The sequence below is a fragment of the Theropithecus gelada genome, chromosome 10, assembly GCF_003255815.1.
Source record: "Theropithecus gelada isolate Dixy chromosome 10, Tgel_1.0, whole genome shotgun sequence".
In the NCBI taxonomy this organism is placed as follows: Eukaryota; Metazoa; Chordata; class Mammalia; order Primates; family Cercopithecidae; genus Theropithecus; species Theropithecus gelada.
The window spans coordinates 52,436,940-52,449,580 of record NC_037678.1 but is presented as its reverse complement, the minus strand read 5'-3'; the positions used below and the strand labels follow the sequence as shown (position 1 = coordinate 52,449,580).

Genomic DNA, 12,641 nt, shown 5'->3' with positions numbered 1-12,641 from the left:
TGCAAAGAGTACTCACTTCTCAGAGCGGCAGGGACTGCTTGACAGGACCCGTGCCAGAGCTCTCTGCACAGTCTGACGCAAAGTTAAGTGCTCAGTAATATTAAGTAGCATTTTTCCCTGTCTGGCCCTCACAGGCACTTGTTTGCAAGTCCCTGATCTCACAAGTGGCCCCAACACTCTCAGACCCAATGCAGCACACCTTCTGGTTTTGAGAAGGACTTTTTTTCCAGCCCCCAGGATTCAGAAGTGAAATGGTCTGAGTCTGAGGCCTGCTCTACCCTTACTACCTGTGGGACCTTGGGGGAGTCACTTTACCTCTCTGGACTCAGGCTGAGGGCTTTTTTTTGTCGGCTCCAGGGGAACTGACACAGATTGGTGGGGCCTGGAAACCAACACCACAGTCGCGAGGCTACTCCTCTGGCCTCTAAAAGAATTTAGCTGCCTGTCCCATCCACCATTGACTTCTTTTTGTAGTAATGCCTTAGGAAGAGGTGATCACAACCCTGCAAATCCAGATGGACATTTTTCAGCCCTGGGCAACCAAAGCATTTCACCCCACTGGCCAATGTGATTGGTTCAAAGGTGGGCACATGACCCAGTCCAGACCAATGAGAGCCTGCCTTGGGACTTCCACTGCAACTATTGGGAAAGCACTTTCAACTGAGATTGCTGAGCTGGTCTAGTAAGTCTCAACTCAGAAAAACAGAGCTTAGGGAGACCACGTTTTGATGAATCATGTGAGCCCCTGGGTCCTGCCAAACTTTAAGTCAGAACACCTGTGGACTTTTCCATTTTATGAGCTGATACAATTATTTTAGCTGTTTGCCTTAATTTTCTATCATTTATGAGTTGTCGAATTCTAATACCCTTCCTTGTGTGGTCCTCTCAGGCATAGTCACAAAAGTCTAGTGGTGGGCAAAGGAAAATGGCATTATGGGTCACATTTAAAAAAATAAATGTCATGGCTGGGCATGGTGGCTCATGCCTGTAATCCCAACACTTTGGGAGGCCAAGGTGGGTGGATTACCTGGAGTTCGAGACCAGCCTGGCCAACATGCTGAAACCCCATCTCTACTAAAAATACAAAAATTAGCCGGGCGTGGTGGCGGGCACCTGTAATCCCAGCTACTCAGAAATGTCATTGTCTGTGACTGCTCTGGAGTCCTTTAGGCATTTCCCTGTCCCTAACAGGCTTTCTTTTTTCTGGCTAATATTGCAGAAACTAGCCAGCCCAGACTAGCTATTGACTATGTCTGTAGTGTTCACTACAGAATCACAGTACCTAGTTCATAGGAGATGCCTTATAATTACTTATTCAATGAATAACAAGTTACTAATTTGTCTACAATGTCCTGACCAGGTGAGTGGCTCATATCCCAGTACTTTGGAAGGCCAAGGTGGGAGGACCACTTGAGGCCAGGAGTTCAAGACCAACCTGGACAACATAGTGAGACCCCATTTCTTTTTTTTTTTTTTTTTTTTCGAGACGGAGTCTCGCTCTGTCGCCCAGGCTGGAGTGCAGTGGCCGGATCTCAGCTCACTGCAAGCTCCGCCTCCCGGGTTTACGCCATTCTCCGGCCTCAGCCTCCCGAGTAGCTGGGACTACAGGCGCCCGCCACCTCGCCCAGCTAGTTTTTTGTATTTTTTAGTAGAGACGGGGTTTCACTGTGTTAGCCAGGATGGTCTCGATCTCCCGACCTCGTGATCCGCCCGTCTCGGCCTCCCAAAGTGCTGGGATTACAGGCTTGAGCCACCGCGCCCGGCCGGAGACCCCACTTCTTAAAAAAAAAAAAAAAAAAAAAAAAAAAAAACCCAAGCCAGGTGTGGTGGCACGTGCTAGTCCCAGCCACTCAGGAGGATCATTTGTGTCCAGGAGTTCAAGGTTGCAATAAGCAATTACACCTCTGCATTGTAGCCTGGGTGACAGAGCATGACCCTGTCTCTAAAAAAATAGTAAAAAATACAAATAAATAAAATGACCAGCAGCTCCCCACTCACCTCAGCCTATGAGTCTCTGTATAACAAAGTCCATGTTTTCCCAACCTTGTCTTCCATTTTTTAGCTCATTCTAGTCCAGCCACAGTGGCTACCTCACCGTCTCTTAAAATCTCAAGCTTGTTTTTTTTTTTTTTTTTTTTCTGAGCGAAGTCTCGCTCTTATCCCCCAGGTTTGAGTGCAATGGCTCGATCTCGGCTCACTGTAACCTTCGCCTCCTGGGTTCAAGCGATTCTCCTGCCTCTGCCTCCCAAGTGGCTGGGATTAAGTCGTCTGCCACCATGCCTGGCTAATTTTTGTATATTTTAGTAGAGATGGGGTTTCACCACGTTGGCCAGGCTGGTCTCGAACCCCTGACCTCAGGTGATCCGCCCGCCTCGGCCTCCCTGCTGGGATCATAGGTGTGAGCCATTGCACCCGGCCCCAAGCTTGTTCTTGCCTCAGGGCCTGTGTACTTGCTGTCCCATAAAGAGGCCTCTTCCCTCACTTCTTTCCTGTCTGGCCTCCTCTCCTCCTCCAGGTCTCAGCTCAGAGGCCCTTCATGACCACTCTGCCAAAGCAGCACTGACCCTGCTTTTCCGACGTGGTTCTGTCCTGTTTGATTTTCTTCACAAACCACCACCCGAATTTCCATGTGCATTTATTTGTTTATTGACTCTTTTCCCAGGAGGTCAGCCCCACCAGGACAGGTCTTTGTTGGTTCTTTCACTGCTGTACCTGTGTACAGGAGAGAGCCTGGCACACACCAGGTGCCAGTGAATATTTGCAGACGGAAGTCACAAACAGGGATCAGCCATCGTTACTTTATCATCATGATCAATGAGAAAGACCACTGTCCTCACCCAATCCCCTCCAAAAGGCTTTGAAGCAGATGTCAACATTAATTCACTGTCTTAGGTGACAGCTCTCATCCTAAGGCCCGGGTTGGGGGAGCTGGGAATGGAGTGAGTCGGGCCTCACGTCTCAGGCTCCTTGATAACCACCCCACCCCACCCAGCCAGGAAACACCACGAGGCAGCCAAGGTTAAGTAGACTCTTGCTGCTTTGTTATAAATATATTATGTACATCCAAAACATGACATTAAAATATTACTCCGTGTTACAGAAAAGATATTAAGGCTTTCTATTATTTACATTAAACAAGCAAGCACCTTTAAAAAAAAAACAAAAACAGAAACAAAAAAGCCCTACTCTTCCTTCTCTGACATACTCTGGCCAGAGGGGATACTGTGTCCTCTTCCAAATAACCAAGACCCTCTGCAGGGGCTGTGCCCTGTGAAGACATCCTGGTATTGGAAACATCAGCTCTGGCAGGGTGGGGGCAGCAGAGAAGTAGGGGTCTAGACGTGGGCAGGAGGTTCCAGCCTCTTCTGGCCGGCTACCCTCAGACCCCTGCTGAGCTTTGCCATCCTTGGGGGACAGGCTAGGCTGAAGGTGGTGGCTGGGGCTGTCCAGCCTTCCGGGGTCAGTATGCAGGGCCGTGGCAGAATAATGCTCCGCGACGCTTAGGTGTGCCTGGGGGCTCCCCAGACCACTGGGGCCACACAAGGAGGGAAAGATAGAGGCAACTCAGTGGCCCCAACGCCAGCCACACTGAAGGGCTGCCCAGCAGGGCAGAGGCGGCAGGCGTGCAGGGAGTGGATAAGCCTCCTCTCTACCAAGGGAGGCTGGCAGAGTCAGGCTTGTAGACAGAGCAGCTCAGGTGGCTGAGGAGGGGCCGAGGAAAAAAAAAACAAAAAAAGGAAATTAAAAATCAGTGGCTCAAGTATTCTGTGTCATGAGGGGTGGGCTGGGGGTACCCGGGCCCAGCCCAGGAGATGTCCTCTCCATCTGGAGGGGCCAGCTCGAAGAGGCTGGAATTTGGCAGATGGCTTCGGTTTGGGGGCTAGGGAAGGTTGGCAACCAGGTAGCAGGCTCAGAGAAGTTATTTGATCTTCTGGGCCCATTTCATGTCATCTGCCCGAGGCTTCTCGCCCGTCAGGCCCTGGATGAGGTCCTCCAGGCGTCGCCAGAAGCCTATCTTCTCCAGAGGGTAGTTGAGCCAGCCTGCAGTAGAAATGGCAGCGGGAGATTGAATGGGAGAGAGAGTCAAGGGGACATTGGAAGAGAGCTGACCTTCACTGGGCTGGAGGGGCCCAATGAGGAGTGAGTCAGTACAGGATAGGACACAGGGACCAGCCAAAGAATTGGAAGTGGGGGCCTCCCAACAATGGGCCTGGGGCTACTCAGGCCTCCAATCCCCATATTCATCTACTTTCTTACTATATACCAGGCACTTACTTATATTTGAGTATGTACTACATACCAGGCACTGTGGTGGCCTTATCACTCAGCTCAAATGCTACCTCTGCCAGGAATCCTTCCCCGAGCACCCACTCAAGCAGCACCCCAGGTTTCTCACATTACCCTTTCTTTCTTTTTTTTTTTTTTTTTGAGGCGGAGTCTTCACTCTGTCGCCCAGGCTGGAGTGCAGTGGCGCGATCTCGGCTCACTGCAAGCTCCGCCTCCCGGGTCCGCGCCATTCTCCTGCCTCAGCCTCCCAAGTAGCTGGGACTACAGGCGCCCGCCACCGCGCCCGGCTAATTTTTTGTGTTTTAGTAGAGACGGGGTTTCACCGTGTTAGCCAGGATGGTCTCGATCTCCTGACCTCGTGATCCGCCCGCCTCGGCCTCCCAAAGTGCAGGGATTACAGGCGTGAGCCACCGCGCCCGGCCACATTACCCTTTCTTTATTTTGAGACAGAGTCTCACTCTGTTGCCAGGTTGGAGTGCAGTGGCGCGATCTCAGCTCACTGCAACATCCACCTCCCAGGTTCAAGCAACTCTCCTGCCTCAGCTTCCCGAGTAGCTGGGACTACAGGCATGTACCACCACGCCCAGCTAATTTTTGTATTTTTAGTAGAGACAGGGCTTCACCATGTTGGCCAGGATGGTCTCAATCTTTTGACCTGGTGATCCGCCCACCTCAGCCTCCCAAAGTGCTGGCATTACAGGCGTGAGCCACTGTACCCGGCTCTATTTCTTTCTTTCTTTTTTTTTTTTTTTTTTAATACAGATGGGTCTTGTTTTATACAGGCTGGTCTTGAACTCCTGGGCTCAAGCAATCCTCTCGCCTTGGCTTCCGAAAGTGCTGGGATTACAGGCGTGAATCACCATGACAGGCCGCCCTCTTTCATTTCTTTATAGCCTTTATGATAACCTGTAATCATCTTCGTTAATTCTGTATTTTCCTGTTCTGTGTTTGTTTACCCCCCAATCCCCAAATGGAACATCATCCCCAAAATGCAAAACACCATTCCTTTCACTGCTGATCCTCAGTGCTTAGAATACAGCCAGGCACAGAGTAAGTGCTCTATAAATACTGCTCACAATCTTACAGCCTTCCAGCTCACCATGAGGTAGATACTAGTATCAGTCCCATTTTCCAAATGAGCACACTGAGGCTTAGAGAAGAGTTTCCCAGTTAGCAGGTGGCCAAACCAGGATTGGAACCAAGGCCTGCCTAAGTAGTTAACCCATCTCTTAAATAGCCTAAATTCTAATCCCTCCACCTGCCCTCTGAGGAGCACAAGTTGAGGACATGAAAAAGAATTTTTTTTGTGTGTGGTTCTCAATTCTGTTTCCAGAAAGACTTCAAGAAAAATAGTAGCTGTAATTTATCAAGTACCTACTATACGCCAAACACTGCATTTGCCATTCCCACTATGGCCCTAAGAAGGTGATATATGAAGGAGGGGGCTGTAGTCCTACTTTGTGAGGAGAAAAGCAGTCCCCAGGGAGGTTTATAAGTTTCCTAAAGGTGCATATGGAGAAGCTGGGAGTTAGGCCTGAGGTGGCCCGACCTGACCTTGATACCCTGAAAGCAGCCCAGCTGGCCCCAGAGAAACCCCCCATTCACCTCACCGCTTTCACACTGGCCGCTGAGCATGGCATGTGGGCCTCCTTTCCCTTCCTCCACTGCACCGGGCATGTTCCTGCTTCTGGCCTGCGTGCTTCCTGTTTCCTTTGCTCTAATCTGTGCCCATCTATCTGCAGGGCCCTCCCACACTTCTCTCCTCCCTCTTCCATTGCTCTGCCCCCAGCTCCACTCCAGTCAGGAGCCTCTGCCATTCCGGAAGCACCAAGCAAGCACAGGCCAGCCTCAGGGCCTTTGCACCTACTGTTCCTGCTGCCTAGAGTGCCTCCCACAGAGGTCTGCCCGGCTTTGTCCCTCAGTTCCTCAGGGTCTTTGTTCAAGTGTCACCTTCCCTGACCACCCCATTTAAGAGGTAAAGTCCCCCACTTCCTTCTCCCAGCCCCTGCTTTATTTTTCTCCATAGCAGTTAGCACCATTAGCTGCATTACATATTTTATTAATTCGTTCCAGCTCCCTCACTAGATGGTAAGTGCCACAAGGGCAAGGATCTGTTTTTTTTTTTTTTGAAACAGTCTCGCTCTGTCACCCAGGCTGAAGTGCAGTGGTATGATTTCAGCTTACTGCAACCTCTGCCACCCAGGTTCAAGCAATTCTCTTGCCTCAGCCTCCTGAGTAGCTGGGAGTACAGATGCCTGCCACCACGCCCAACTAATTTTTGTTTTGTATTTTTAGTAGAGACAGGGTTTCACCATGTTGGCCAGGCTGGTCTCCAACTCCTGACCTCAAGTGATCCACCCGCCTTGGCCTACCAAAGTGCTGGGATTATAGGCGTGAGCCACCGCACCCGGCTGATTCATGCTATTTTGTTTGCTGCAGGAGCCTAAGCCCAGAGCACTGTGGCATGTGGTAGGTACTCAATAAATACGGGATGATGGGTGGCTGGAATCACAACGCCATGAAGTCAGGGGAGAGGACTTTGTCTGTCTTATTTACTGTGTCCTCAGCACCTAGAATAGTGCCTGGCACACAGTAGGTGCTCAATAAATGCACGATCTGAGAAACTGTTCCAGAGGGCAAGGACTGTGTGACCTCCCGCTGTGATCTCTGCCCCTCTGACCTCGAAGATGGTGCAGTGGTTGGGGTGGGGAACGCCCATTCCACGCCACCAGTGGCCGCACCTGTGGTGATGCAGAAGTAGGTCTCGTGGGGTGAGACGTGGTGGATGCGATGGTGTTTACGTGGCAGGATGACATGCCAGTCCTGCAGGAGCGTGACCCAGCGTGGCAGCCCAAAGTATGTGTGTGACCACTTGTGGATCTGGTTGGTCAAAGTGCCGAAGATGATCAGGCAGAAGACGAAGCACTCCCAGGGGTAGAGCTGCTCCAGGGCTTCTGCAGGGTGGGGAGAGGGGAGCTGGCACAGCTGTCACTCGGGATGGGGAACCCACCCCAACAGGCCCTCACCACCTGCCCCTGGGCGGCTCCTGCGCTGGGCAAGCACCCAGGATTCTCTCCCACCCCCTGCAGGGTCACAGGAGAGCTCAGGTGCTGCCCTGGGCTTCAGGCTTTCCTCCCGCTCAGGAAGCAGGCATAATGGCCTAATAGGATAATGGCGTAAGCACGGCAATGGCTAGGAATGTGGACTGCAGTCAGCTGGAACTGGGTTCCGACCCCTGCTGACATTTCTTGGTGGTATGAGCTAGGGTCGGTGACTCCGCCTCTTAGAGGCTTAATTTCCCCATCAGGAAAATGGGAATGATGACTTCACCCAGGTTCCCTAGAAGCGGAGCCTCAGACAGGTTCTTGTGTATGTGATTTATCAAGGGAGCCTCTTCAGGGAAAAACCTCAAAGGGAGGGAGGGAAGCAATATATGGCAGGGGAAGAGCAGAGTGAAGAAGGGGTGGGCGTCCTATCTCAGCCTGTTCCTGTAAGGAGCTCTGAGGCTCTTTAGAATTAGACCCACTCAGAGGCAAAGGGACTGCTTCGGAGGCATTTTAGTCACTGGCTCCAGCCTTATCCCAAGGGGAGAGGTGGCACCTCCCCTCCATCCCTGGAGAAGCTGGGAGCTGTCAGCAGCCACCTTTCACAGAAGCAGGGGATGGGTGCACCCCCAGGGAAGGGGATGGGCAGGGTGCCACAGCACCCACTACATGACACTACACGTCCTCAGCACCTCTACCCACGGGAGGCTGCCTGAAGAACCAATGGGTGTTAAGGTGCCAGAACAGGACCGGGCCCCACTCTACCTCCATCTGACAGATAAGGCAACTGAGGCTCAGAGTGGTGAAATCACTTACTTTGGGACAAGTCCCTCTAAAAATAGGCAGGCCCTGTTTTCACAGCCTAGACGTTTTCCACTAGGCCACAGTAGTAAAACCCCAGAAGCCCTGCCAGGCAGGTAACACAAATGAATAAGGTGGGTTGGGTGCAGGGAAGCAAGGAGTAGTGGGGACGGTGGTAGACTAGAAAGACGTGTCCTGTTAAAGGCAGTGGCTGCAGCTCAGCTCCCACCCAATGAGGCCAGGTGGGAACATGGACCCAGGGAGGCCAGAGCAGATTGTGCAAGAGAAGCTGGAAACCCCGATCTTTATGTCAGCTTTCCTGATTTTACATGAAGACAACGAATGAAAACTCTTTTAAAACACCATAAGGAGCCAAACACATAAGCCCCAGAAGGCTCCTGGGGGTGGGCCTCTGCCCCCAAGACCCCCTCCTAGCCCACCACTAGTTGGGCGTCTCACCAGGGCTGTGGGTGCGGAACTTGTAGGCCATGTTTAGCAGCGGCAGCAGTGTCACCAGGCAGTTGTCCCCGTTGGTTTCGATGAAGTCGTGCCGTGTGATAGCTGTCGGGTCAATGTGGTGCTCCCGGAAGGGTCGGATGAAAGCCTGAAGTTGGGGGGACACAGCTCCAGCAGTCAGCCTAAGGCGGTCAGCTGCTCTCCACGGCCCCCTAAACACACTCACCTTGGGCTCACCTCCCACCTTTGCTCCTAAGTTCCCTCCACCCTGGATGCCTGAACATTCCCGCCCCGCCCACTGCTGGACACAGACCCCATCCAGCCCTTGGGGAGATGAGCCAAAATGACCCTGGAGGGACTCTGGGTTGGCACTGTCTGCCTCTGGGCCTCAGTCTCCCTACCTGTGCTGTGAGGGGGCTTGGAGACAACCTCTGCCCTTACTCCCCAACCCAAGGCAGTTGAGGAGCTCCCTCCAAGTAAGAGGTGGGACCTTCTGGACCCCCTGCACCTCCTGGGGTAACAGCCTCCCCTCCTTAGTCCAAGCTCTTCTGACAGGGCTGACCCCGCCCCCTGGCTGAGAAAGAACATGTGACCAGGCCTGGCCAATGACAGCATCTCCTCCTTCTGGCCAGTGACTGCCTGATGACCCAGCACGTGACCCAATCTGGGCCAATGGGAGTGAGCCATGGGACTTCAGTTGTCAGAAACTACGGGAAGGAGAAATGCTGTTCTCCCGGGAGGACAGTTCTCTTTTCCTGGAAGCTGGAAGGATGGGTCTCTGGGCAGTGAGAAACCACACACACTGGCCACCTCATGAGGGGAAAGTAGAGACAGAGATGGAGGAAGACGGAGCCTGAAGAATGTGGTCTCTCTGTCTTACTGGATGCAGCCATACCTTAATTTGGCTCTAACCCTGAAATCTTCAGTTACATGAATCAGTACTCTTGTTTGCCTAAGCCAGTTTAGATTTTCTGTCAAAACCAAAAAAGTGTGACTAACACAGGATAAAATGAAGTTAAAACAGCAAGGAGCAGCAGGGGAGACAATGGAAAAGCAAGACACCCCCAAATTCAGGGGTTGTGGTGAGGCAGGCACATATCTAAACTCTCGGACCATCGCAAGCCTGATGCTTTTGCTTCCAAAATCCCAAGGACTCCTGTTCTAGTCTTGCAGGACAGGGGTGAGGGACAGGCTGGAATGATGGTTCCCATCTTTCAGATAGGTAAACAGCCTTAGAGAAGAAAGAGGACTCACCCAAGACCATACAGCCCAACCTCCTTGAGGACATGGTTAGGTCAACATACTCACCTTCCCCACAATGGGCAGCTCCACGGAGCCCCACGTGTCAGCACCCCAGTGTACCAGGCCAGATAAGAAGTCAGCAATGAGAGCCCCTGCAACTGTGGACAAGAAGAGGGTGAGTGAAGGAACATCCCTGCACCCCCCCAATCAGAATCACTCATTCATTTACTCACTTGCCTGCTCATTCATTTGTTAGGAGGGGAAGGTGTCCCTTCTCTAGTTTGGATGTTTTCTTCCCTGAACATGGAGCCTCAGGCATAACACTCCTGCCTGTCACTTGCTGTGCCCCAGGGGAGATGCCAAGACTCATGTGCTTGGAGAGTTTGGAGAGCATAAACTGGGCATGCCCAGATCAGTCCAACCTTTCCCTATTAGGAGCTGGCTGGGCCCTTCTCTCTGCCCCACATAGGGAAGCCTGCTCTGCACCGGTGCTGCCTGGAACTGGAGCAATGTCCTTCTGGGTCTGGTGTTAGAAAGTACCTTGGCCAGGTGCGGTGCCTCACGCTTGTAATCCCAGCGCTTTGGGAGGCTGAGGCAGGCAGATCACTTGAGGTCAGGAGTTTGAGACTAGCCTGACTAATATGGTGAAAACCCATCTCTACTAAAATTACAAAAATTAGCCAGCTGTGGTGGCATGTGCCTGTAGTCCCAGCTAATTGGGAGGCTGAGGCAGTTGAATCACTTGAACCTGGGAGGTGGAGGTTGCAGTGAGCTGAGATCACACCACTGTACTCCAGCCTGGGCAGCAGAGTAAGATCCCGTCTCAAAAAAAAAAGAAAGAAAGTACCTTACCTGCAGATAGAAGCCTCGCTGCTCAACCCCCACCCCTCCAGCTTTTATCAACAATAAACATGATCATTTGGTCTCCAGCAGCCTTTCCTTGTTTCTGTTCTCAGTCTGTTCGGAACTTGAGTAGGGTTCCCTCAGAGACTCCAACACCATTCACTCACTTGAGGGTTCAGTAGATATGGACTCAAATTCCAGTCCTGGCACTCACTAGCTGTGACGTTGCATATGTTATTTAGCCTCTCTGTGCCCAGCTTCCTCTTGTAAAATGGGAATGATGTGACTGGGCACGGTGGCTCACGCCTGTAATCCCAGCACTTTGGGAGGCTGAGGCGGGTGGATCACCTGAGGTCAGGAGTTCGAGACTAGCCTGGCCAACATGGTGAAACCCCGTCTCTACCAAAAATACAAAAATCAGCCGGGTGTGGTGGCACATGCCTATAATCCCAGCTACTCAAGAGGCTGAAGCAGGAGAATTGCTTGAGCGGGAGATGGAGGTTGCAGTGAGTCAAGATCGTGCCACTACACTCCTTCCTGGCCAACAGAGTGAGACTCTGTCTTGAAAAAAAAATAAATAAAAGGGAATGATGCTAACATTTATGAACACTTTCTCAATGCCAAGCACAAGTGCTTTACAGGCTAAATGAATTCTCACCATTTGTTGGAAATTGGAAGCATTTTTATTCCCACTTTATAGAGGTGGAAACTGAGGCTTCCACCCCATGCCACCTCCCGTCACTCTCCTCTTTCACTGCAGCCCAGGCCTACTTTATCCCCTTTCCCTTGTATGCCTCTGTGTCTTTGCAGCTGCTGTTCCCTCTGCCTGGAACATTCTTTCCTAAGATGCAACACAGCTTACTTCCTCACCTCCTTCAGATGTTTACTCAAATGTCCTCCCTGGACACCTGATGGAAAATTGTAACCACCTCATCTTCCAGCATTTCCGATCTCCTATGTATATTGTTCTCCAAGCACTCAGGCCCTCTGACTGCTCTTTTGCTGGTATATTTTCTCCCCCAACAAGGAGGTCGGCTCCACCATGGCCAGGGCTTTAGTCTCTTGTTTGTGGCTGCATCCCAGTTCCTGGCACCTATTCAGAACTCAGTAGAGCACTACTAAGTGCCCTGCTTGGCACATAGTAAGCCCTCAGGCCATATTATTGTTGCTGTCATTTAGTCAATCAACTAAGCAACACTCCACAAAGGCCTACTGTGTGATAAGCTCTAGGGACAGGAACATGTCGGACACTGAACTCATGTCCATGGGGACGCTGTAAAATCCAGCAGAGGATGAAGGCGGCTGTGAGTGATGACACGTGCAGCCCCCGGCTCATGGGGTTTCAGATAAACCCCTCCCCAGACTCAGTTTGTCTGTGTCAACTGGTTGTCTGAGGTTCTGAGTTCTGCTGGTGCTCTCAGCCCCTTGGTGACAGGGGACCAGGGTCTTGGGGTACTGTAGAGACTGCAGAAAAGCCCCTGGATGCCTCCTGGGTGAGTGAGACTTGTGGTTGAAGGGACAAAAGTAAGCACGCAAGTCACTGTGAATGTGCAATCCTGATGTCCGGGCCCGGGGTGAGGGGCAGCCGCTGGACTCTGACTTTCCAGAGGCCCTGTGGTATCCATCACAGGTGCCAAGCATGGGAGGGGTGGCGGGGGTGGGGGCAGCACAGCTTCACGCAGGCACCTGCAAGTTCCTGGTGATAAGGGCGGGAGGGCAGGTGGGGACAGGTGGCATATACCTCCTGGCACACAGACGCCTCAGGACAGGCTGAAGGGTATCACTGCACAGTGGCTGGGCTGAGGTAAAGGGGCTGGGACTCAGCAAGGTCCCAGAGCCTGTGCACCCAGTAGTCCTGCTCCGGTCTGGGCAGTCCCTGCTCCTTGGTGATGGGGAGGGTGGACCCAGGCCAGGGGCAGGGGAGGGGGTGTAGAAGGCGAGGGAGGTGGAAGCCCAAGAAGGGCTTCT

At 52.1% G+C, this 12,641-nt stretch overlaps 1 protein-coding gene across 3 annotated transcripts in view; it reads right to left on the bottom strand.

The window, feature by feature from the left end:
- Window positions 1-2,622: 2,622 nt before the first annotated feature.
- TMEM189 (transmembrane protein 189) overlaps window positions 2,623-12,641 on the bottom strand; it is a 29,724-nt gene continuing 19,705 nt past the window's right edge. Inside the window, exons 3-6 of one of the 3 annotated variants that reach the window (XM_025398622.1) lie at window positions 9,897-9,988; window positions 8,592-8,736; window positions 7,029-7,241; window positions 2,623-4,041 (exon numbers count right to left, since the gene is read on the bottom strand). In XM_025398622.1, the coding sequence (XP_025254407.1) occupies window positions 3,920-4,041; window positions 7,029-7,241; window positions 8,592-8,736; window positions 9,897-9,988 (572 nt within the window). In that variant the 3' untranslated portion in view covers window positions 2,623-3,919. Of the gene's footprint in view, window positions 4,042-6,769; window positions 7,242-8,591; window positions 8,737-9,896; window positions 9,989-12,641 lie in introns of those variants that run through there. The other 2 variants (XM_025398623.1, XM_025398621.1) reach the window with 2 other exon arrangements.